Genomic DNA, 27862 nt, shown 5'->3' with positions numbered 1-27862 from the left:
CAACACCTTCCTTAGTTAGGAACACTGATTCCCCTCTTTGTAGTTTGTTATTAGTCTTCAGTATTGGTTGAAGATCCTTCCTTTGCGGCCTTACAGTCCCCACAGAAAACAGACCACTTATAAGTAGACTTTTTGCAAGCCTAAAAGATGTCAAATAGTTATAATAGGCTATAAGATGACCTGTCTGTTTCACATTTTCCGTTAGTTTAGTTATTACTGTTTCCCCTAAGCTCAATATTTTATCCTTATTATCAGAAGTTTCTTTTCCACAATAAATTTCAAATTTTTGAATATATCCAGTCTTAGGTTCTGCTAAACACCACACCTTGTAACCTCTTTTTATAGGCTTCATTGGCATATACTGCTTCAATGCTCTCTTTGAAAGCTATCATGCATTCATCTATTCATAATGTTGACGAAGGTTCGTAGACTTTAGGTATGGAATGCTTGAGCTGTGAGAGGATGCCTGAATTTATGGAGTTTATCATGCCCAAATTGCCCACATGGATTTGTGCTGTTATTGTTTACATGTAATCTCTCAGTTATTTTTTTGAACCTCTTTGCGATTATTATTCTTGCTACTGATTGAACATTGAGAATAGGGTCTGCACTCCAGTAGTTTTTCAGTTTAGGCAATTGATGTACACCCATGAGTATATGCATACCTACTTATGCTTTCAATTCTTCTGATGTGATTTCTTTTCAGTTCAGGATAATGTCTTTTGTGGTATGACCCAATCTCTTCCTAAGAAATTAGGCTGCTTTGCATATGAGTTTGTTTGGTCAACAATATTCTGTAAAATTTTCTCGGTAAAAATCATGCCAAAATAATCTTTTTTTTCTCAGTAGAACTGAATGATATTTTCAAATGTATTTTCAAAAATATTCTAATTTTTTCAACATACCTATTGCACGTGGCTTTTATACATGATGCAATAGCATTTTCACTTTTCACCCATTATTTATTATTCAATATTAGTTACTGCAGAAATATGCAAAATAAGAAAACGTTATTATAATAAAAACAGTGCTTTACTTACATTTGTAGCAGAATCGTATAGCAATGCAAATGTCAAATCAAAACAAGTGTCTCTGTGGAACAGATCTCACACAACGCGTTCGAACTTTCGAAACAAATATGGTAATTCTGTTTTCAATCGATTGAACACAGATGGCAGCACAATACTGAAGTGGGAATTACAGTTCCCAACGTTATAATAGCAAAGCCAATATATTATAGTGGGTTTTGCGCTTCCCACAGGTGTATTTCCCAGGAACATGTAGGTGGGAAGTAACTTTCCCACGGCCCACGAAAGGGTTAAACGATATCAGGCTCAATAATCGATGAAGAATAAAGATAGCAAAATCAGCTTACCTTTTGTGCACTCAGTAGCAACTGTTGAGTCTCTGAAACTATTGTTGATGATGATATGAGAGATTTATCCATAAATAATACGATGCAGATTTTAACACTAATAACATATTTATTGTACTGCAATTAAAATAATATAAGCAATAGATACATCAGTGTTAATACAAGCACATACGGAAGCTTAATAATAACTAAAGAACAGGAGGATCATGGGATAAATTAATATCACGCGATTAACATAGTTGACGTGTTTGATGCCCATGGGTCTTGGCATTTTTTAGGGTTGCCAAAAGTGAGTTAGCAAAACATTTTATTTATTTATTCCCAAGTACCTGATTAATTTACAACATTTTCATGATTTTCCGCTAAGTTTTTAGTTAGAGTTTTTCTCTTTTTCTCTCTGTCTCTCTCTTTTTTTTTTTTTTTTTAAATTACCAATATTGTGAAGCTTTACCTTGTGATTCTTCTTCTCTACCCGACTGTTTTGTTCTTCCATGCCACTATTAGTTTCCATGTTGCCATGTCCGTTGCTTTTGATATAAAACCTTAGTTGTTTCATTCATTTTTGCTTCTGAAGAAGAAGGACTCATGTCTGATCATTCTTAAAATTGTTTGATCATCCCTAAAAACTGAGTTTTGTTTAATAAAGGTAGCTTTTTTTGGGTTGAAGATGTCTAATTTTAAACTGATTCAGAAGTATTTGATAAGAAGAAACTGAAGTTATAAATCTTGAAATACAACTTTAATGTGAACTGTTTGCTTTTAATAGATTATTAAACAATATTTTTATATTCTAAATTACAGTTAGTTGCCAATAAGAACAACTCCCACCTATATAACATTACCTGTTGTCATTACTGTTATTCCATGCTTTCTTTCTTCCTTACTGTTATGTTAATATAAGTAAGTTTCCCTTAAAATGTCCTTCCCAAAGGCATCACTTCCCTTAGACTGATAGCCCTAATGTACTTTGCTATAATCCAAATAACCCTAACCATTTAGGCTGTCAGCCTTTGAGTGTTTTTCATAGTCAGAATGATGTAATCCAATTCATGAATCTTGGCCATCATCATAAATCTGGGCCTTGAACAGAGGCCACATGTCAGCAGATACTGATTTACACAATGATATAGTCTGCAAATACTACTGGTTTGAGAGTATGTTCTGCTTTTCATTTATTCACAGTAAATTAACAGAACCTTTAGGTTTTGAAATAGTAGTGAATTGGCTTTTTGTGATAAATTACTTCATGAAAAACATTTGGTTGAATTTAAATGGTGACTCTATCATCATGTTTATATTTATTCATAGTTATAGCTTTGAATAAATATAAATATGATTCCCGTAGACTCCCGATTAACTGTGATAATCACTGGAAATAATTCCCATAGTGGTATGCAAAATCACAATTTGAAGGCAGTTAATAAATACAGACAGGAGTAACCAATATTAATAGAAAAATACTAGTAAGAATTTACCTGTAGTTTCAAGCAGTCTAATCTGGAGCATAATTTTAGTTACATAAATGAAATCAGTATTCAGAGCTAAAAGAGCCCTTAAAATAACAAAAGCATAAACGTCATTAAAAATGAAGAAATTAGGTTATAAATGGCATCAAAGAACAATATTTACAAGAGAACTTGAACAGTATCATTCAGTTAAAATTCACATAAAGAATCAACTGGAACTTTTTTTTTTTTTTTTTTTTTTTTTTTAAGTAGTAGTTTCTTTTTTCCCTTCCTTTCTTACTTTTTTTTTTCTTTCTTTCTTTTTTTTAAGATTACTGCTTTTGTGAAGCTTCATCTAGTCACTCGCCTTGCTATTTTATAGATTATATTAGTTTTTGCTTTGCCTCACTGATTGCTTTTGATATAAAATGATAGTTGCTTCTCCCATTTTTGCTTCTGAAGAAGAGGGATCTTTTTTTGATCGCCTTTGAAATCAACTGAATGTTATTTAAAATCTATGCCAAAATAAATTTTCATTCTATTTTGGCTTAATTTTAAATTAATGTACAAGCATTTGATAAGAAATGGAAGCCATTAATCTTGAAATACAAGCTTGATAATTATACAGTTTTTTGGTTTTAGGTAGTTTATTTTTATTGATTTATTTAACAATATTTATATATTCTGAGTTACAAATAGTTGCCAATAAAAACAACTCGCAAATATTATAGCATTATCTATTATATCTTTTTTTTTTTTTTTTGACTTTTTTTCCCTTACTGCAAGTTTTATATTGGTTTTGCTTTACACTGGTGATTTTGTCATAGAAGTTTTGTTCATTGTGCTTTGATAAAGAAACTTAATTTTTTTTTTTGTTTAAAATGGGAACTGCCTTGGGGAGTATAGTGTGCTTTCTTCCATTATTTACTGCACTACAACATACTTTTAATTTTTTTATGAGTTTCTGCCTGTTATTGCCACATTAAGAAACTAATTTATTGTGTGCTGGTTTTACTTTGGCAGAAATATGTCAGCCATGTCTTCAGTTATGTTTTTAACACTTCTGAAATATATAAAGATAGTAGAGCCAGCAAATAATTTGGTATTTGAAAGTGATGTTAAAAACAGTTAAAATTAAGGGACTGTATCATAAATAGTTTGCAAAATCATTAATATAATTAATAACATGCATCAACCATTGGCTAAGTTAATAATTATTTTAAATAATTAATTGTTATTTTTCCCACTTATTTTAAGCGATTATCTGGTCTTGGGTACTGTTTCTCTGCTTCTTTGCCACCTCTTCAAGCAGGAGTCGCTATAGCTGCTTTGGAAATTTTAAACTCTTCTCCTGGTATGTTAATAAAAATTTTTTAAATTTTATTGTGCATATGAATTTTGAACTTAATCTAAGAAAGTGTGTTAAATGTAATTTTATGTTCAAAATGAATTTCGTTAACCATTTAGATGATAAAACACTGCTTCAGCACTTGTAAAATTCATTGAAAAATCATGTTAAATAAAGAGATCATGTATGCATCTTTTTGCATATCTTCTTCATTATCATATTGTATGTTGTAGGATTCAAAAGTTCCCAGACTGAGTGTATAACGTAAAAATATTTTGCAGTAGTGAGACTACGAGAACTTTTTTGTGTTACTATGTTCTCCCTCTTTTCTAAAAGGGGTTTGTTCCAAATCACGTGGTCGAAAGCTCTCGGTGGCAGTGTTTTATTTAGGCAGGTGCGTTTAGTAACCGGCGATAGAAAGAAATGGCATCAGTTGAGCAGAGAATCAATATCAAATTTTGTGTTCGCTTGGGAAAGCGTGCTACAGAGATTTTTTAAATGTTGAAGCATGTGTACAGAAGTGAAATGTTATCGAGAATGCAAGCTTTTGAGTGGCGCGTCATTCCAGTGAAGGTAGGGAAAGTGCCAGAAACGGCAAGGTGGCTTTCCCTTGACTTCACACACTGAAGAAAACATCGAAAAGGTGTCTGTGGCGGTACATGTGAACAGGCAGCAAACAATTTGCCAAATATCTTCAGTTGGGATATCAGAGGCCACATGTCAGCAGATACTGACTAAGGATCTTAACATGCATAGGGTGTGTCAACACATCGTTCCCCACATGTTAAACGTAAACCAAAAGGGAATACGAATGGAAATGGCATGAGACTTAATATCGGCTGTTGACAAATATCCTTCCCTACTAGGCAGAATTGTTATTGGAGACGAGAAATGGTGTTTTTTGTACGACCCACAAACCAAGAGAGCATCGGTAACGTGGAAATCACAACAATCTCCACGGAAGCAGAAATTCCGCCAAGATAGCTCTAAAGGAAAGGTCATGCTAGAGGTATTCTTCGATATATAGGGCACTGTGCATCTGGAATATATCCCTGAAGGGCGCACTGTGAACAAAGAACTCTACATCGAAATCCTGTGTTGTTTGTATGAGTCGATCCAGAAGAAGAGACAAAAGATGTGGGCTGAGCAGTCGTAGGTGCTGTTGCATGACAATGCTCCTGCTCACTGATTCCTGCTCGTCAATGACTTTCTTGCGAAAATGAGAACAAGTGTTTTGAGTCATACTCCTTACTCACCTGATCTAGCACCCTGTGATTTCTTCCTATTGCCTAAACTGGCAAGATGCTTGCAAGGTCATCGATTTCAATCTTCAGATGAAGTTAAATGTGCATTGCAGGTTGAATTAAAGGACATGGCCAAAAATGGATTCTAGACATGCTTCAATGAACTTTACAGGCTCTGGCAAAAGTGTGTTGTTGCACAAGGGTCTTATTTCGAAAGAGGATGTGTTTCTGCAATTTAATTCATAATATTTTTTACATTATAGACTCGGTCCAGGAACTTTTGAATCCTACCTCATATATTAAAACATGTATTCTTGGGTTTTTGATTTTAAAACTTCACTTTTCTTGTAAGTTCTTTCATAGTTTTATGCGTATTTGTTTTAGTTTTATCTCAAGGTTTCTGGAAATTTTTTTTTTTTTTTTTTTTTTTTTTTTTTTTTTTTTTTTTGCTTGTGGATCCGCTGAGGCTTAACTTTCTAAATATGTGAATCCCTATATATGTATGCTTTCTATTCCTAAATTAAATATTTATTTGTAGGATATTAAAAGCTAACAATTAAACAATTTGTAAACGAAATATTTATTTGTAGGTTATTAAAAGATAATAATTAAACAAATCCAACATATCAAAAATATAAACTACAGATTTTGAAAATTTTAATTGATAAAACTGAAACATAATTTTACTTACAGAAATAGTGAATAAAATAACTATATTGTCGCAAATAATGTATACAGATTTATTTTAAGGCTATTAAATAACATCCCATTAAATGATAAGCCCTACTTCTATGGCTGATGTTTTGATAGTTGCATATTAATATCTGACTAAAATTTTGTGGCAGTGGTCTTAATATTTATTAATTATCTTCAAGTACCAAAGGTTGAGTATTGAAAAGGAAATTGTAAGACAAAAGTTAAAATTAAAAAATGAACTGAAAATTATTGTTTTTTTATTTTATTTTATGGAGGGGGTTCATCTGCATTTGTAGGCTTATAGAAACTTAGTTCACTAAAGCAGTAACATTCAGTAACATGAGCAATAAATTTCACGACAATGATATAGATTAATCGGTATAGAATGAAATGACTATCCCTGAGTAGCTGACTCGTTCTAGATTAGATGTTACTTAAATAAGGATTTCTTCAAAAATTTTATAGGGAATTTTTTTTTTTTTTTTTTGGTTAACTAAGAAAATTAAGGGTTTCATAAAGAATGAGTATCTTTTTGGACTTTTCTATGACATTACTTTATTTATTATTAATATTTTACCATGTTCCCCAAAATTGAATTTTGCCTTGTGGATCATAATTAGGAAATTCAGGTTTATTTATACATTCATTATTTATTTTACTGTTGAATTTCTAAATCTGACTACTATTAAATTTCTGATTCTGAGATCTGGTATTGCATTCAAAAATCCATATGTATTACATCAAACAATAGAAACATATGTTTCATATACCAGATCATTAATTATGCATATCATCTTAGCTGCCGTCTGTCGCTATCCTTCTGCGTATAAGAATCAAGTTGGTTAAGGGATTGTTGTGTGGTGATTTCTGGAAATCTTAGGTTAAAATCCCAACCTATGTTTTTACATGTGACAAATTAACTGACTGATTTTTTTTTTCATAACCCTTCTTTCAACAGACAGTCACTACTTGAGACTGGTTTGTTTCTAAAACATTTGAACTCAGCAAATTATAATTTAGACTTAGTCTGCCCACCAGTAAAAAGTCCTACACTGAGACAGAATTGAGGGTTGCTGTTTTGGCCACTATTGGAGAAAGATTTTCAACAACACATTGTTTGCATGTGTACATTGATGGTTCTGCTATAGGTGCTAATAGTATTGCTGGTGCAGAGGTTTACTCTCGGCGCCTTAGCAGGGCTGGTGGTGGAAAATTGTACCAACTATGATACTGAAGTAGCTGCTGTCCAATTGGCCTTGACTGAAATCAGTAAAAGAGATGATCAGAACATTGTGATATTTATTGATTCGCAGGCCATTATTAAAGCAGTTTTTTCAGCTTTACTTTCAAACAGTGGGTCTGTTCTTGTCAGCTTGTGATAAATTCTCTTATAAATAATGGTCTTAATGTTACTCTGCAGTGGATTTAAGTCATTGTGAGAATACGAGTAATGAGTTTGCTGACACTTTGGCCAAAGCTGGATCTATCCTTCCTTAAGCCAAATCTTCTGTTTGCTATCACATTGCTAAGAGAATCATTTTAGCCAAATGTGGAACTCATCTTCAAGAGAAGAATAGGGACTGTGTGAAGGGGAAGATCTGTTATTCCCTAATGAAGAATCCCATTCCTTCTGACCTACCTAGACCTGTCGTTGCTGCTAACTTTAGATTAAAAACTGGATATGATTACCACATGAAACACGTATACAGATTTGGTTTAGCAGACTCTCCATCTTGCCTATTATGCGATATTCATGATGTGAAGTGACCATTTGGACACTTGTTCTGGACTTAATGACGTGGCAATAGCTAATACTGTCAAAAATTATTGTACTTTTCTAATGTTTCTGAATTGTATTGGCTACTGGTCACAGACTAATGACGGTCATGCCTAGGTCTGGAGTAAGATAAATCTTTTCTTTTTTTACCTTTTGCTAATCCATAGTAGTAGCTTATCAGTGAATCTATTTATCTATCTTATAAACAACAGTGTATGGTGTTAAATTAAAAAAAATTAAAATTAGAAGAACCTATACGTTTTCTGTATTTTTCCTGTGAAACAAGTCTTTTGACTATGCATTTAGTCGAATCCTGTTATACAATAAATACAATGCAACATAAACTTGTAAGCCAGATATTGTTTTAGACTAATTAATACTTCATGAAATAATAAAATATTCCACTAAAATCAAGAAAAGTTTTTATTAAATTTTAATTGAAGGTGTTAGAGTCCAAGTTATTAAGTTTCCCCTTCATGAAAAAGGAGTTAAATATATGCAGCACTGCACTTTGTCCATGGGTAATAAATATATTTAAAGAATTGTTGCTGATAATAGTGAATGTTATATAAAACAAGATATTCTTGTAAAATATGTGATTATGATTGTTTTATTCATAAATAATGGAAGTAAGACATTGCAAACAACAAATTAATTAAAATTATTTTGCAATTACATTACTTTATAGCATACTATAAGTATAATAATAACCATAATAAAGTATGTATTGTAAAACAATATTATACACTAAAATGTACTCTCTAGTATCTATGAAAATAAGAAATTCTGTCATTTTAACTCAATCTTCCAGAGGTGGCTGAAAAATGAAGAAATGCTATTCTTGTGCTCTACAATATGCAGTACAAAGTCTGAATTCTGGATGTCAAATATCTGGAATGATCTAATATCCAAACCTTTGGACCACCAGAATAATAGTAAGAAGAAATAAATAAACAAAGTAATAGAAAAATTCCCCTTTACAAAGTCTAGGAACAAAAAATATAATAACAAAAATAAGGTGAGCGTAAATGTGATTTTCTCCTGACTAACTGAGATTCCTGTATGTCACTTTTCAACACCTGCTGGCTTGGGAGTTGCACCTAGCAAGTATGGTGCATTGATTGCATTGGTGTTAGCCATGATCACACTTTAGCCTTTGAGACACATCTGAGAACCCATCACCTCTCTTTCTCTTCCACCAGCCTTGGGAGAAGACGTTTGACTCAGCAATGTTTCAAGAGCTCCCGTGCCATAAAGATGCAATACACTTGCAAACATCCATACCTTTTTTAAGATTCAAATCCAGGCCCCAAAGTATGGTAATCAGATCTGCTACTATCAGAGTTCCTGGTGAGCTGTGCGCGAGTGTACTCTCACACCTTTAAAAATTGAGCACACAATGAAAAATAACAAGTGCACACACAAGCATGCCGCTAATCAAAGTAATAGTAAAGAAAATAATTATTTGTACATTATTTTTAAAATAAATCATATTAAATAGTGTTATGAAATGTACAGGCGTGGTGGGATGGCTTCCCCGCAAAGCAGTTTTAGGGTTGCCACATTTGACGATAAATCGGCCATTTGGCGACAAAATTGGCGTATGCCATGGACGGATAGAGAACCTTCTGGAACGAATTCTTACCAGTTTAGCCCAGAATGTTCTCGAACACAAGCCGAAAACTATATAAACCCTGCTGGTCCACAGTCAGTGTGAGGGTATGCTTCATCGAGAGTGTGTCTCAAAGAGAGTGCCTTGTCGAGAAGGCGAGTGTGCGTGTCTCGTCTGCAGTGTGAAATAGTCAGTATCGAGTTTTTGTCTCGCCTAGCGAGTCAATCCCTGCAGAGTCGATCGAGTTGACAGCTGGGCAGCGAGTGCCCATCGACGACTGTAAAACATAATTTGGAGCTGTCCTAACAATACTGGTAAGTAAAGTGTGTTTCGATACTTCATCAAGTGTCGTCGTTATTCACTCCAAATCCATACGAACCCCATACGAACATGAAGGAAGAAAAATACGCAACAACTGGTGTCAGAAAAGGCAGAAAAACATAACAACTGGTGTCAGAAATGGGATTTGCGAGTGAATGCCAGTGACTCGCCTGCAGAGGAAAGCCATGGCGGAAGAAACGAAGACTTTGATAGACTTCTTAGCCAAGATGACAGCTGAAATGAAAGTCGGACTGGCTGAGATAAAAGGCAGATATGATGAGATAAAAGCTGGATATAAAGAGATGACAACTGAGATCAAAGCCGGACTGGAAGAGAAGAAAACCTAACGAGAAGAAATAAATGCCGGCCCAGAAAAGGTGCGAGAACAACTCTGACAGGTGAAAGGGGAGCTTACAGAAGAAACTGCAGCCATAAAAGACGATGTGGAAATGAAAGAAGTGGCATCTGAAGAATCAAAGGATGAAGAAATGAAGGAACTAGCTTATGAACTTCCTCAGACAGATCAAGAAATGATGGATGAAACATCTAATGGGATTAAAGGAAAACAACGCAAACATGAAGAAATAAAAGACGGGCAGGAAAATTTTGATTCTCACGTGCCTGAAGTAGAGATAAAAGAAAGTAAAAATGTGACTGTCAAGTTCGTAGAAACTGATAGTGAAGTTATGAAAACGCAGTCAGCAAGTGTTGAAGCATCTGAAAGTGCATGTGATGCAGCGATGGAAGATGCTGAAGTGCAGCTTAAGCAGTGCGCTCCAGTATTGCAAGAAAATTCACCCACTTCACAAACTGGGTGTGTGCCTCATAGTGTAGGTTGTGCAGACAAGGACTTGATTCTAAACCTGGATACTTGTGTTTGTGAAGAATCAGGCTTCGTTCATGACTCTGATGCAGAATTTGAAGCTGGTTCTCAGGAAACGGGGGGGGGGGGGAAACCAGTATGTACCAGCTGCTAAAAATACCGAGGTGAACTGTATGTATGCTGTGAATGAATTACAGAGGGCGAACAAACTGTTTCACATCTCCCTGTGGATGAAAAGTCTGAAAGGACTGAATCTTCAGACTGTGATATGCAAAACAGAAATGCATCTGAGAACTGCAGTGGAAAAGTATTTGACCCGGGTATAACTTAATGAATAGACTGAGACTTAAAAACATTTTGAACTTTAATTTGTATAATTTAAAATTATTATGTGTTTAATTTGTGTATAATTCTTGTGCATGAGTTTTCTTACCTAGTTTCTGTGTAAAGTTTGTATGTAGTGTAAATGTTTGTTTCTTTAGTTATGTTATCTCATGTTTCAATTGTATCGAATTTGGCTTCTGACCAAGGGTTGTACTGTCCGGGACGTGCAGTCCTTGGGAGGGGGCAGTGTTATGAAGTGCACAGGCGAAAAGGAATGGTTTCCCCATAAAGCAGTAATAGGGTTGCCATAAAATGGCAAGGGAAGGCAGAGTTGCCACATTTGACAAGAAATCGCCCATTTGGTGACAGAATTGGCGATATGCCATGGATGGATGGAGAACCTTCTGGAACGAATTCTTACCAGTTTAGCCCAGAATGTTCTCGAACACAAGCCGAAAACTATATAAACCCTGCTGGTCCGCAGTCAGTGTGAGTGTGCGCTTCATCGAGAGTGTGTCTCAGAGAGAGTGCACATTTAACACACATGCTTGTGTTGCCCCATGCAACTGTAGGGAATGGTGCTGGTGTACTTTTGCTGTCTCCTAATGTAAGTAATGTAAGCATTGTTAAAGAGAACTAACATGTGGTACGTTGTCTGCAAGTGTAGCTAATAATATATGTATTTATACATCGTAGTTTGTTTTCATATATTTATATATAAATCATGTAAAACGTTATAAAAAGAAGAAAAACAACTAGTGATTTTAAAATCAAATGGCTTAATTACCGTATTTCCTGCATATAAGACTCACTGCCCTATAAGACACCCCCTTTCTTATACACATTTTTGAAGGATAAGACTTTATTACTGACCAGTATAATGAATTTACAGTATTTTTGAATATTAAGTAATACAAATAAAAAGTAATACTTTTTGCAAATACCCAATCTATCTGGGAAACAACACCTTTTAATCTTCGCCAAAACCCAGACACTCATCTCCAGAGCTAAATGAAGAGTCACTTGAAACCTCTTCTAAATCAGTACCTGAGTTCTCATACAACAAATTGTTATTGCAATGCCAGTGTTGGTTTTTTTGTGCCATGACTTGTCAACAAATTTAAGAAAATTGAACAGTAGAAATTTTATACACTTAAAAGCCATTCACAAAAAATGGAAAGTTTAAATGAACCCAGCTGTGGTCATCGATGACAGTGCATGCGCATTCACTGAACTCTACGTAACTGTAATATTCCCACACTAAGCAAGGAAGAAAGAAAAAATCACATAACTCTGAATAGAGAAAATTTCCAGAAATGAATGCAATCAAAAACTGAGTATCAATGTATAAGATGCACCCTGTTTTTCACACCTATTTTCAAAGGCAAAAAGTACGTCTTGTATGCTGGCAAATATGGTGAATAGTTGAAACAGGGATACCAAACAGTAAAAGTAATTTACAAATTCCATTATGGGAAATATATTTATATGGCGGAGAAAATGGAGTTATTAGTATTTACTTTCTTGATGGATATGGGAGATGCATGATGTCGGTATGGAGATGATTTTGATATGGAGGGAAAAAAGGACAGATAATTGGATTTTTTAAAATGTCATTTAAAAAGTAAATCTCATGTGGAAAGTGTAACAAAATTAAGAAGAAAAAATTCCTTGCTACCAGCAAAGGGATTAGTGCATTTATTAAATGAGACCTTGGATGAACATCAAAAGAAAAATCCATTCGTGAAGAAATGAAAATAGTAAAATTCATAATGTAGCAATTAAATTCATAGTAGCAATTAAAATGAACATTTCATTGTGCTTTGCACAGGATATAAATGATTATACTTCAAAATATTTTAAAATTCCAGAAAATTCATGAATTAAAAGTTGTGTATTTGCATTTTTAGAAATAATTAATTGCACAGTAAAAACTGCCATGGTAAAAGAACTCAAGGCATCTAACTGTTGATGAAAGTGCTGACATTTCTATCACCAAATGTTAAATATTGTACTTACAATTTAGATGTCGACATAATTATCAGCATGAAACTATTTTTGATGGAATAATTCAATAAAAATCTTATGATGCTTTTTCAATTGTTTCTGCAATACAGAAATTTTAGAGAAAATAATATTGATTTACAAAAAAATGGTTATGTTTACTTTTGGTGAGGCAGTTGTTGTGCTAGGTAAAATAGATGGAGTGGCACAAAAACGAAAAGAAAATATACCACATTTGGTTCAATGTGTTACACATCGTGAATATTTGTGGTATATGCAATGCTTCAAAAGAAGTTAATTAAAGAAAGATATTGAAACTTTGATAATAACAATATACACATTTTCTAGATCTGTAAAACATCATGACAAATTTCAAGATATTTTTCCTGTTGTAAAAAATGAATTTTACCCTGAAAGCAATAATTAAGATGATTAATAATTAGGTTATGAAGCATTAATTAAATATTTTAAAGATGATGAAGCAAGTAACACCGCCATGAGAGTTAGTCAGTTTGACTGCATTGTGGCCTATTATCATTGTGCTTACATTTTGAAATTTTCTGGTAACAGAAATATGACTAACTCAGTTCCCCTCCCTGCAATTTTGCATTGAATTGCAAAATACCAATACTGCTAAGTAACTGGTTTCTTGCAAATGACAGTGCTGTTCTTGGAAAGAGAATTCACTCCTTTTTTTTTCAATAATTCAATTCATTAATAACAAGAAATAACTGTATAGTCAAATGGCATCTTTGCTTACTGTAAATGTGTCTCAAATGATTCATTTTACTTGAAAGTGTAGTAATTAGGGAAAGAAAGAAATGTTATTAATTAAAATTTTGTTAGAACTAACATGAATGCTATTTGAATCCACAGTTTCATTTGCTATAGAATTTAAAGATAATTGTAATCTTTTGATAGAAGGACTTCCAAAGTATAAATGGGGAAGTCTGCAGTCTTAACAGCAGCGGAACAACAGATGGTCTAAAAAGAAAGAGACATATCTATATGTAGCATCGAATGAGAAAAATAATGTTTTGATGCTCTGAATGTATTCCAGCATCTGCCAGTTTGTTTTTCATGCTGTAAACTGTTTGTGATTTCATTTCTTTCTCAAAAGAACAAAATTAGAGTACAGTCAAAAGTTGATACGGACACCCATAATCCGGACCTCAAAGCTACAAACTTTCTGCGCATGCGTCGCGTTGATGCATGTGCATAGGCGTTTACGTGTGCGTGTAAGACCTTTACGGCTGTGAATATGCGTGTGCGCATAAAACGTTTACGCATGCGCGTTTAATGTAAAACGGATGGTATAAGCTAAGCTAAAATTATCTAATTCAGTTAATGTTGCAGATTGCGTTGTTCCTTAATCTTCGAATTGGATCCGGCTTATTATTTTTTGGAGACTGTTAGAGCAATTTTATAAAAGTAAGCTTGAACTTCTGATTATATCAAATAGAATTTCCAACATATATTTGCTAATATGTAAAGGATCTAAAGCAAAAGTATATTTCGAAATCCGAAATCTGTTTATCAATTTAACGCTGCTCGGCGGGGGGATCGCCGCGGTGCGCAATGAATTGGAAGTTGATCTGTCAGCACTATCCTTATCTTCAAGGCAGATGTTTTTATTTTATTTGGCTTGTAATTCCTTACTAAATGTAGTATTTCATCTCAATGTGCTCCGTCTTTGATACGATTTAAAACAAGTTCCTTGTCATTATAATTCGCTTCCGATAGTGAAGAAAGTAACGGAGGTTATTGAAAACGAAAAAATTTCGATTGTCAAATTAGTCGATATTCTCGACACAGCAATTATAGGACTTGAACAGCGGAACTTTGTAAATAAACAAGAAATTATGTCTGTTTAATAGAATTAAAGAGAAAGTATTATCACATGAAACGAAGCAACTTATTCATAGTGTAATTCTTTACAAATTTTTCTTACAGAATTTAATAGATATGAATTACTATTGTCATATATAAGGTCAATAAAATGTTTTGATGTTCTCATTATGTTATCAATGAACTTTTTTTTTTTCTGAGTAATGCTATTTGTTCTTTTAAAATTCGTAAGTCCTTATGAATGATCTAAGAACAAATATATACTTATTTACAGATATTGTACATGACCTGAAAGAAAATTGTATATACATGCAAGAACATCTTCTCAAGTAAGTTTCATAATCTTGTTTTTAAATTGCTGAACTGTGCACAATAATTTGACTCATGCTGAAATAACCCTTGGATATCTGTTTATTTTCAATTGTAGGATTCCTGAACTAACTATATGTTGTGATACTCTGTCACCGATAAAGCATCTATATCTTGCCGAACCCCTTCCGAGGGAACAGGCTTTAAAAAAGCTGAACGACATTGTTAATTATGTGAGTAATACATCTGTTTTTTTTTCCATAAATTGAATAATTAGATGTGATTTACGAATTGGCCATCTCAAATTCTATCAGTGGTTATCTAAAAATTTTTACATTGAAGGTAATAAATATCATTGATATTTTATATGGGGGGGAAAGAAAAATAAAGCATCTGTATAAGAATATTTATTCACAATATTAATTTTATTATTATTATTATAAAACTGATATATGATTAAAACATCAAGCTTATGTGTATGGCAAAATTTCCAGTTCTCCTGATTTGGGCAGGAAACTCCCAATTTTCGAATATAATCCTCCATATATATATATATATATATGTGTAGCATATTTTCCGATTTTCTTATTAAATTTCATATGATTTTTATGTATCTTGGATTTATATTTCATTATTTGCACCCAAAAAAGTGATTTTGGGCATCTGAAGTGCATGATTTTCTCTAGATTAACATATAAAAGAAAACCAAAATCATTTCATCAGTGAGTCATTACGCCTTGCTTCTCTGTTTTGTTTGTGAGAGCACATGTCTGCAAAAGTGTTCCAGTTCTCCAGTGATCATCAAGCACTGCTGTGAGTTATCTGGCATATACAGTCAACAGTCGTTAATCCAGACTCGTTGGGACTTCGGCGATTCTGGATTATTGATTTTTCCGGATTATAGATCATTAGTTTAAATCTGGTAAGATGGCATGCAGAAATTTTAGAATTAAAAATATGAAACCGTAATTTATGAAATAAAGAACAATTATGATCTAAAAGGTATCAAAATTTACAAAAAAAAAAAAAAAAAAGTTTAATATTTATTTGTTTACTTTATTAAACATTTCTTTCAATGTAAGTTGTTTAAGTTGCTTTGTTTTATGTGCTAATACTTTCTCTTTAATTCTATATAAACAGACATAATTTCTTGTTCAGTTACAAACTTCCTCTGTTCAAGTCCTGTAATTGCTGTGCTGAGAATACCGACTAACTTGTCGATCGAAATTTTTTCGTTTTCACTAACCTCTCTGTCACTTTCTTCATGCCTTTATCCAATTCCACTTTTTGTTTGATGGACATCGAAACATACTTTCGCTTTGTAGATCCTTTGGGAGCTCCAGCATCGGAAATTCTATTTGACATAATCGAAAGTTCAAGTTTACTTTTATAAAATTGCTCTTACAGTCTGCAAAAAATAATAAGCCTGATCCAATTCGAAGATTAAGGAACAACCATATCATCAACATTAACTGAAATAGATAATTTTAGCATATACCGTCCGTTATACATAAAACGCGCACGCAAAAACGTATTCTGCGCTTGCGCACACGCAAATGCGCAGCCGTAAAAGTCTTATACGAGTGCGCAAAACGCCTATGCGCATGCGTCAATGCGACGCATGCACAGAAAGTTTGTAGTTTTGAGGTCCGGATTATGGGTGTCCGAATTAACGACTTTTGACTGTATTTATCAATGAGCAGAAAGCAATTTTGTGTTGCTGCTGAGCAATGCGAGTTTCACATGATTTTGAGAAAAGTTTAAGAAACAGTGATCTTTTGTTTTAGTTATTTCTGCAAAAAAGATAAAATACTTAAGTGCTTTTCAAAAGTACTTTTTTACACAGATGACATTCCGAATGCCTCTTCTCTGGCTTTTTACTGGAGCATAACCTGTCACCTGAATACATTGGATTATGCTGCAGCTTTATTTAGAAAAATGTTTCCCAGTAGCAAAACTGCTAAGAGTTACTCAAGTGCAATGGCTGCAATTATTAAGAAAAGGGTATGAAAAATAAGTCTGCAATTATTAATTTCATTAAAACAGCTCCATTCTGCCTCTATGGATGGAAGCAACAATACCAATGTAAGTATACAGGTTTTTTTTTTTTTTTTTTTAAATCCAGAGTTTCTAAAGATTGAGTGTAATTCACTTTCCGCCTTCACTTCAGATATAGCTCAGCTAATTATTAAAACTTCAAAAGAAAATGCAGTTTCTCTGGGTAATTGCTGAGTACTTGGGGCAGACAGTGTATCAGTAATGGTAGGTTTGAAGACTGGTATTGCAGGCATCTTAAAAAAAATAAGATTCAGATTTGCAAATTATGAGGTGTACCTGCCACCTCTTAAATTTAGCAGTCAAATACATGCAGGCGCTAAATCGTCTGTAGGCAACTTAGGTACTGGTCTGGGTGTTGTAAGTAGTACAGCTGCCATCATACTGTGATCTATTGACACTCGTCCTCTGACTGGAAGATTTGCAAAATAGGTGTACCTGCCACCTCTTAAATATAGCAGCCAAAAAGGGGTAGCTTCTTTGCCAATAAGTGTAGATGAACACATTATTGATATTTATTATTAACTTAAAAGGAGTTCTGAAAGGAAGGGAAAATTGAAACAATTCCAACAGCTGCATAATACTGAAATAAGAAAAAATTTTGAAACATGTATGTATATGCTGGCTATCTTTAAAGAAATGTTCATCTAGAATTCTCAACCAATGGAACCCACATTTTGTATTTTTGCTTCTTTGTACGAAGTAAAAAGGAAGTATTGTAATCGCGAAAAGTTTCAGGCAGCATATTTCAACGAAAATATCCATTTTGAACCGCTATCGAATGCAATTTTACGATGTTTTTGCGTCATATCTGTAAGGACAGAATAAAATACTCTTTTCCTTCAAAAAAATTATAAAACTGCTTTAAAATTAATTCTGAAGAGAATTTTTCGTGGCGTCTGTACAAACATATGTACGTACGTACGTATCTTGCATAACTCAAAAACGAGTAGCCTCAGAACGTTGAAATTTTGTATATAGGACTGCTATAACATGTAGATGTGCACCTCGTATTTTGGTTGCAATTGGCCGTACCAAACGTATATAAATATATTTATATATATATCCACTCTGTTACCCGGCTCAGTGATCTCAGTTTCTTTACTCTTATATGTTTGTAAATTGTACATTTTTTGCTTTAAAAATGATTGAATTATGTTGTTTTTATCTTCCGGTTAAGGATTTTATGCCTTTAGTAAATCTGTGTGCAATATTTTTAGAATTATCAGCAATTTTAAAGTTGTTTAATTGCCGCTAAGCCTGTTTTTAATGGCGGTCATTGATGTTGTGGTGTTGCCATGGAAACACCGTACGAAGTTTTGTGAGTTCTGCGCATGCCCGCCTCGGATGAGCGGCGGATGGTAAGGAGAGAGCGGTGTGTATGGAGCGGGAATTTCCCTTCTCATCGGAATGTTGTTATTGATGTGTAAAATAAAGATTATATATTTTATACTTGTGTCTTGCCTCACCATGGAACTCCTACATTGGTGACTGACGTTGGACAACGCATATCTTTTGATCGTTTCTTGGAATCTGGACAAAATACGAAAACGAAATTATCCAAACATCATAAACAATGGATGAAATATCTGCAGTGAAAATACCTCCTTTCATTCCTTCTGATCCATCTCTTTGGTTCACGATAGTGGAATCTACTTTTGAATTAGCGGTTCCAAAGGCTATAACAGAATCCAGAACCAAGTATAACCACTGGGTGGCGCATTTACCTCCTGACATCGCTATGGCCGTGAGGGATATCATCATTTCTCCTGACCACACGGATCCATATGGAAAACTGAAGAATGAAGTCATTTCTCGATGTGGTGAAAGCAAATCGCAGGAAATACGTCGCTTACTTGCTGGTGCTGGATCGAAAACCGTCTGAACTCTTACGATGCAGCGGCATGCAGAAAATCATAATGTGACGGATACTTTTGTTTTGGAATTATTTCTGCAGCAACTACCTACATACATGTGCAATCTATTTTAGCATCGATCACCCTTCTAACCACACAAAAGGCTGCTGAAATAGCAGATAAAATAATGGAAGTGTCATCTGCTCAGGTAAGCGTAGTTTCTGATTCTTGTGCATCATCTAGTGTTACACCGAACTATGAACTGCTTAAAGAGATAAAATCGCTTCGCAAAGAAGTTGCATTTCTACAACGTTCAAGAAGTCAGTCTCATAATCGTAATTTTCGTCATGCATCAAATCGTGAGAAATCTGAAAAAAGTGATCTATGTTGGTACCACCAAAAATTTGCTTCTAGAGCAAAAAAGTGTACCCCACCCTGCAATTTTCAGGGAAATTTCCAGGGCAAGAAGTAGCGGCAACGTACGCCTCGCCTTCTAGTTCCCGTCGTCTATTTGTTCGTAATTGCAAAACCAATATTAAGTTTTTAATTGATACTGGTAGTGATTGTTCCTTAATTCCAGCCTGAAGATCTGATAAACTGACTACTCCTATTCAAACTTTTCTGGCTGCAAATGGTACTCGGATAAATGTATATAAACAAAAGTTATTATCTTTAGATTTAGGTTTAAGAAAACAGTTTGTTTATCCTTTTTATGTATGCAATGTCCAAACTGCTATAATTGGTGCAGATTTTTTACATTATTTTAACCTACAACCAGATTGTAGCAAAGAGGTATCTTAACTTTAAATTAATAAACCTAAGAATACATCACTGCGAGTGGACTGTAAAATTAACCTTTATTCGTCGGTTTGAACTTTCGAACACAACACACAGCACAAAGTAAAAAACGACAGAGTTACAATGAGCGGTTTGAAGAATGCAAGAACAAAATGCGAGCTACGCATACAATCTGCGCATTGTGAAATAATATCTCACAGACAGGCAGAGAGCTCTGGTGGCCGAAACATTCCGCCCGGCGTTGAAACATCGTTTCAAACTAAGTAGCTTTTACAAAATGAAATTATCATAATATTAAATTGTATCATTAAAATATTCACAAGAAAACATACTATGAAATTATGCAATGAAACTAAATTGTTCTCAAAACAGATGCACAGAAGCTTTGATACAATTCAGGAACTTAATTATAGTTAAAGTAAAGTACAAAGTTATAATGCTTTAGGGAAAGAAAAACTTAATCATTGATAGGCAAACACTAAGTTTGTGAATTGGCTTTTTGAAAACTCCGTTAGCAGTTTTGATCTTCATGATACGCACAATATTATCTGAGCTAGGAAAAACTTCCAGCACCCGTCCTAATTTCCATCGTAGCGGGGGCAAATTGTCTTCCTTTATGATAACTAAATCATTAACCTTTAAATTAGGTTGCACTTTCAACCATTTTGAACGTCGTTGCAAATTAGAAATGTATTCATGGGACCATCTTTTCCAAAAGCTTTGAAACATTTTCTCAACAAGCTTCCAACGTTGCAATATAGGAATTTTTTGATCGTGTAAACTTTCTTCTGGTAAGGCAGTTAGCGGGGTACCAATTAAAAAATGGCCTGGCGTGAGTGCAGAAAATTCTGATGGATCTTCAGACAGTGGACACAAAGGTCATGAATTTAAACAAGCTTCAATTTGAGCTAGCAATGTCATAAATTCTTCTTGCGTTAGAAGTTGTTCACCTATGGTTCGCTTGAGATGTAACTTTGTAGATTTGACTGCAGCTTCCCATAATCCTTCCAAAATGTGGTGCTGTGGGAGGATTAAATATCCACTTAATACCTTCAGTAGAGCAATATTTATTAACCAATTCATTTTCATTCAAGGAGTTTATTACTCTTTTCAATTCCTTATCTGCAGCAATAAAATTTGTGCCACAATCGCTATGCACGTCTATTGGTTTTCCTCTTCGAGATACAAAGCGCTTCAAAGCGGCAATAAATGATTCTGATGTAAGATTACCTACTAATTCAATATGTATAGCTCTTGTAGTAAAACACACGAATACACAAATGTAGCATTTCATCGATTTTACTCCTCGACATTGCTTGGGCTTCACTTGAAATGGCCGGCGTAGTCAATTCCAACTTTGGAGAAAACCTTTGACGGAACGACTCTAGACGATGGTAAATCAGACATTATCTGGGTAGATGTTTTAGCTCGTACACGATGACATTTCAGGCATTTCCAAATCTGTTGTCTTACAACTGACCTAGCATGGATTATCCAATATTCTCTTCTAATTACTGATAGCAATAGCAGGGGGCCAGCATGAAGATGGGATATATGAAAATGATTCACTATAATCTGAGTTACGTGATGTTTCTTGGGCAACAAAATAGGGTATTTTCTGTCCTGCGCGATGTTGGATTGTCTTAATCTTCCTCCAACGCGTATAAGTCCATTCTTATCGATAAAGGGGTTCAAAGAAAGGATCTTACTATTTGAGTTTAACGGTTGATTCTTTTTCAGAAGATTATATTCATTAAAAAACTCATCCATTTGAACTACTCTAACAATTGCATTTCTAGCGTATTGCAATTCTTCGGTTTTAAGGTAACCCTTAATCCTTGTTGCGGTAGATTTAGATGAATTATTCGCAAACTGAAAACACCATGCGATGATTCTTTTAAGTTTCAAGAATGTTGAAACTTCATTAAGGACTGGAATTTGCGAAGCGACTGTTCCAATTGAACAAGAAATATTTTTCCGTTGTTCCCTTAAAGACTCTTCTGAAAATGGTAAGTTGATAGAGAACGGAATATTATTCGAATTAAGCCAGTGAGGACCTGTCCACCACAAGTCATGAGTAGAAAGCTCTGAAGGCAAAAGACCTCTTGATGCGCAATCAGCTGGATTCTCCTTTCCTTTTATATGATTCCAATGCGATGAAGGTAAGACTGATTGAATTTCTGAAACACGGTTGGCTACGAAGGTTTGCCAGCATGTTGGTTCTGATTGTGTCCAGGACAAAACTATCATTGAATCACTCCAGGCGTAAATATCGTCAACATGAATTTGCAATGAATTCTGCACAGCTTGAACCAAGTGCACTAATAGAACTGCAGAGCAGAGTTCTAAACGAGGAATAAAGATTACTTTCAGAAGAGCTGCGCGAGTTTTTGATGTTAGTAGCTGCACCGAAACTCAAGAATTATTTGAAGACTAAATAAATCAATGCGGCATAAGCTCTCTCTGATGCGCCACAGAAACAATGAAGTTCTACATTTGTAGATTTGGGCAATAATACTCTCCTAGGAATATGAAGGCATTCAAGATTTGCGATATCTTCACAATAGACTTTCCATCTTTGATTGATTTCATCTGGCAAGGGATCATCCCACGAGATTTGTAATTTCCATATATCTTAAAGCAAGATTTTTGCTGCAACTATAAAAGGTGCTAACCAACCAAGTGGATCAAAGATTTTTGAAATAGAAGATAAAGTTATTCTTTTAGTAGAACACTCTCTGTTTTCGAGATTTCCAAAGTGACAAGTAAACTCGTCTTGCGTTGGATACCACTCCAAACCCAATAATTTTATTGATTTAGTATCAACTACTGTACATGAAGAATTTGAGTTCTGAGCACTCAAAGCAGTTTCCAAAATAGAGTGATCATTTGTACACCATTTATGCAATTGAAAGCCACCTTTTTGTAAAAGTTCACTCAGTTGTAAAATTAACTCTACTGCGTCTTCTACTGTGTCTGAACCAAATAGGACATCATCAATATAACAATTGTGTAATATTATTTCAGCTGCCTTTGGGAATTTAGTTCCTTCGTCAATTGTTAGTTGTTTGAGTACGCGAATAGCCAGGTATGAAGCGGAAGTAGTGCCGTACGTAACTGTGCACAACCTGTAAGTTTTAATCGGCTTCGATGGATCATCTCTCCAAAATATTTTTTGGAAATCGCGATCTTCATCATAAATTTGAACTTTTCGATACATTTTCAATAAGTCGCTAGTAATGGCTATGGGATAGCATCTAAACCTCAAAAGAATAGTAAATAAGTCGTCTTGCACCTTGGGACCATTCATTTAGCGTGTCATTAAGCAATATCCCTGATGTAGTTTTGGCACTAGCATTGAAAACGACGCGTAGTTTTGTGGTAAGACTGGATTCTTTTAGCACGTGATGATGAGGTATATAATAATGAAAATTTACTTTATCTGGATTATCATCGGATAATTCTTCCATGTGTCCAAGTGATAAATATTCGGACATGAAGTCTTTATACTGTTGATATACTTCAAGAGTTTTTATTAATTTTTGTTCCAGACTAAGAAATTTGCGAAAGGCTGTTGGTCTGGAATTACCTAACTCATTTCTTTTAGGCTTGAATGGCAGTTTTACTGAGTAACGATCCTTTTCACTACGCACATGATTTTCCACGAAATGATTTTCACACAATCTTTCCTCTTTAGTTAAAGGTTTCGATGTGGGAATTTGTTCCAAATCCCAAAATGATTTAACTAATTCCTCCGTGTTTACGTTTAGCGTATTGACTGAAACCTGCTTACGGTTTGGGAATTCAAAATGTGTAGTTCCAGCAATTATCCATCCTAACTTAGAACAACATGCAAATGGAAGATTTTTGCCCCTTTTAATTACCTCGCCATTTATTAAAGTAAGGAATACATTAACTCCAAGTAAAATATAAATTTCTCCCGATTCATGAAATGTAGGATCTGCTAAAGTTAAATCTTCGAAACTTTCATATAAATTCAAAGGTAATGTTACACTTGGAATGTTTGCTGTAATTTTGTCTATTATGTAAGCGGACGTTGAAATTCTGTAATTAGTATTAAAATGAGGTGTAAACAACAACTCAACTTCTCCAGTAGTAGTTGTATTGAAAGTACCTAAGCATTATCTTCGAATCCTTTATGCTCAATCCTAAATTGATAGCTGTTTTCCGACGAATGAATGATTTTTCACTACCTGAATCTAGTAAACATCTACAATTTATGAATTCATTTTTTGAGTTTTGAACCTTAATCAAAGCATTACACAAAAGTACATGACTATGTTTACCATTAGCATGAGCTCCAAAATGTTTATTTTCATAGTTGTTTGCACAAACAGTTGGAGAAACCTCACTGAAGTTGTTTTCTGGTTTAATTTGCGATTTCGGAGCAAACACTTGTGCTTCCGGTGAAGGGAATCTAGATGCATTTTTTGGTTTGAAATTATTTTCTAAATGTAAAATGCTATGATGATGCTTAAAACAATGTTTGCAGATATTTGCACTCTTACACATTTTAACTTTATGGACATTAGACAAGCAATTAAAACAAAGTTTATTAGTCTTAACAAACTCTATTCGTTTTTGCACTGGTAAATTTAAAAAATTAGAACACCTGTATAAAAAATGATCTTCTTTAAAAAATAAGCAGGTAGAATTAGTAATCAGAGAAGTAACCCTATTATACACTGGTTTATCTGATTTATGCGTTTTACTAATTAAAGGTTTACTGTTCTGTAATGTTCTAGCGTAATTCTTCAAAAATTCTATCAAGTCATTCAACTTTGGTATTTCGTCTTTTTTTAATTGATGCTCCCACCACAACTTTGTCGAAACGTCAAGTTTTTGCAAAATAATATACAACAACAAAGTATCACTAAAATTATCTATCCTTTGATCTAATATTTCCAATGAGCGAGTTATTTCGTTTACGTTATCTACTAAACTTAATATCGATGATGCAGATTCCATTTGTATTTGTGAAACGTTATCGATCGTTTTATCGATTTTATCGATGAAGTGACGAGAGGTTTAATCGGTGTATATGCATTTATTGATGATGTTTTGATTGCCTCTAAAAGCCACAAAGAGCATATTAACAATCTACAAGCTCTCTTTCAAAGGTTAGATCATTATGGTTTAGCAATCAAACCCTCAAAGTGTACATTTGGAGTTCCTACCTTAGATTTCTTAGGATATAAAGTCTCTAAAGAAGGTATTTCTCCCATTCCAGATCGAGTTGATCGAGACCAACAAGCTTAACACAGCTTCGCAGATTTCTTGGCCTATTCAATTTTTATCGCAGATTTGGGCCACATGCAGCGCACATTTTGTCCCCTTTAATTAAGCTTCTCAAGGTCATTCTGACAAAAAGAAATCATTCCATCCAACTAAGAAGACTGAAAATCCTCTTCCGTGGTCTGAGGACACCAAAAAGGCATTTTTAGCAGCTAAAGAAGCTCTTACAAAAGCTACCCTCTTAAGACATCCAATTCCTGGTGCTCAACTCAGTCTTTGTACCGATGCATCTGATGGGTGCTATTGGCAGCTCTCTCATGCAACTCCAAAATGGTCAATGGGAGCCAATAGCATTCCTTTCTTTAAAACTGAATAACAGTCAACGTTCTGGCAATATATGAGTCTATCAGGAAATTTCGGCACATGTTGGAAGGTCGCAACTTCATCATATTTACCGACCAAAAACCACTAACCTTCGCTTTCAGACAAAAAGCAGAAAAGTGCTCTCCTCGACAATTGAGACACCTTTACTATATCTCTCAATTTTCTACTGATCTACAATATGTTAAAGGTAGGGAAAATGTTATTGCTGACACATTCACCCGAATAGAAGTAGATTCTGTTTCTCGCTCACCTATTCTGGATTTCAAACAGTTAGCCTCAGCACAACTTACAGACCATGAACTACAACAATTACTAACTTCTAAATCTTCTTCTTTGAAGCTCTCCAAACAGTATTTTCCGCTTGAAGATATTTATCTCTATTGTGACTGCACAACCAATGTCCCTCGTCCTTTCATTCCCTTTTCATTTAGACCTAGCATCTTCCAAAGTATTTACAACCTTTCGCATCCAGGTATATCTGCCACTTCAAAATTGATGTGCAGACATTACATTTGGCCTAACATGCACACTTTTATCAAAAACTCTGTGAACGCTTGTGAGAAATGTCAACGTTCCAAGATACACAAGCATACAAAATCACCCATTTCGACATTTTTGCTTCCTGATGCCAGATTTTTCTCATATTCACATAGATTTTATTGGCCCATTACCAATTTCTGAAGGTTATCAATATTGCTTGACCATATAATCGATCGTTTCACGCGATGGTCGGAAGTAATTCCTACATATGATATGTCGGCTGAAACAACTTGTAAAGCTCTAATTAGTGGATGAATAGCTCGTTTTGGATGCCCTTCCACTATCACTACTGACCAGGGTCGGAACTTTGAATCGCATCTTTTCAGGGAGTTCATGAACCTGCTGGGCACTCATCGTATTCGTACCACTGCCTATAGACCTCAATCAAATGGAATCATTGAACGTTTTCACCGGCAACTTAAAAACAGCATAAAATCGCAAGAGAATCCTCGCTGGACAGAATCGTTACCTCTTATACTTTTGGGTATTAGATCTTCCGTCAAAGACGACATCCAAGCAACTTGTTCTGAGTTAGTCTATGGTACTAACCTTAAGACTGCCTTCGGATATTTTGTGCTCAGATCAGCTTTCTCCGCCATCCTCGACACCAACATATGTAAATTGTTTATGATCTATCATGCAATCTCTGATTCCCATCGCAACATCAAAACACTGTTCAGAGCCTATCCACATTCATCCATCTTTAAAATCGTGCTCTCATGTTTATTTGAGAATTGACTCAGTCAAGCCTCCTCTTCAACAACCCAGGTCCTCATCCAGTCATTGAGCGATATGATAAAACTTTTATCATCTCCATGCACGGTAAAAATCAAACTGTTTCAATTGATCGACTCAAACCTGCATTTTTCATTAGTGATAAAACCTTTGTCCCTAACACTAAACCTTCCAATAAGACAGACACACTGAAACCTACCATGTCGTATGTTCCTAAAACTGTCACAAAATCTGGACGACATGTCAATTTCCCTCAACATCTGTCTACCACCTACTATATATAATTTATATATATTGTTATTTATTCAGTATTTCATAATGTAGTTTAATTTATTATGTGTTTTATATTGTACCTTTTACCTTCAACATGATCATTGTATAATATAAATGCTGTATCTTTTTTTTTTTTTTTTTTTGTGTATTGTTCGGTCTTCCTCACTGGGGGGATACTCTGTGGTGTTGCCATGGAAACACCGTACGAAGTTTTGTGAGTTCTGTGCATGATAGCCTCAGATGAGCGGCGGATGGTAAGGAGAGAGTGGTGTGTATGGAGCCGGAATTTCCCTTCTCATCGGAATGTTATTATTGATGTGTAAAATAAAGATTATATATTTTATAGTTGTGTCTTGCCTCACCATGGAACTCCTACAATGTTTACATTTGAAACAGGAGACTAGTGGATTTGTTGCCAATCTAGGGAAACTTAGCTTTGCAACAACAAAGATAACGCATTCCTTTATTATTGCCAATTAAATCATGCTTAATTCTTTCTGGAATTTTTTCGAGGAAAAAGGCGTTTGAGATTTACTTCGTAATTTTTAATATAGATATTTTGAGTTTTTATGTATTTTTGCCTTCTCGCGAAGTGAGAACTGAATTAATTAAATGAGAAATACTCAATCGTCTGTGAAAAACTGTTTCTGTTTTGTTTTGTTTGTTTAATTTCTTTTATGCATAGTTCTAGCTTTATTATAGTATTTGAATAGAACATGTGGCAACAATTAGATAATTCTTTAATGATATACATGTTGTGCATTCTGAGTTATAATATGAATGAAATATAATACTGTTAAGTAAACCTAGCACCAGAGTGTCGCTATGGTAAATAAAGT

The 27862-nt window shown here is 34.4% G+C and overlaps 1 protein-coding gene and 1 pseudogene across 6 annotated transcripts in view; both read left to right on the top strand.

The window, feature by feature from the left end:
• Positions 1 to 27862, top strand: part of Spt-I (serine palmitoyltransferase subunit I) — an 86782-nt gene that overhangs the window by 55455 nt on the left and 3465 nt on the right. For 5 of the 6 annotated variants that reach the window (XM_085818825.1, XM_085818840.1, XM_085818830.1 and 2 more), the window contains 3 exons: positions 4078 to 4174; positions 15092 to 15146; positions 15245 to 15359. In XM_085818825.1, the coding sequence (XP_085674951.1) occupies positions 4078 to 4174; positions 15092 to 15146; positions 15245 to 15359 (267 nt within the window). The remainder of the gene's footprint in view (positions 1 to 4077; positions 4175 to 15091; positions 15147 to 15244; positions 15360 to 27862) is intronic. The other variant, XM_085818848.1, reaches the window with a different exon arrangement.
• Positions 18758 to 19509, top strand: LOC146999188 (uncharacterized; annotated as a pseudogene).

This window comes from Stegodyphus dumicola, chromosome 1 (assembly GCF_044657685.1).
Source record: "Stegodyphus dumicola isolate Sdum_Otavi_A_Nest chromosome 1, ASM4465768v1".
NCBI lineage: Eukaryota > Metazoa > Arthropoda > Arachnida > Araneae > Eresidae > Stegodyphus > Stegodyphus dumicola.
Note: the sequence above shows the minus strand (reverse complement) of the source record. Positions and strands in the feature narration are given on the sequence as shown.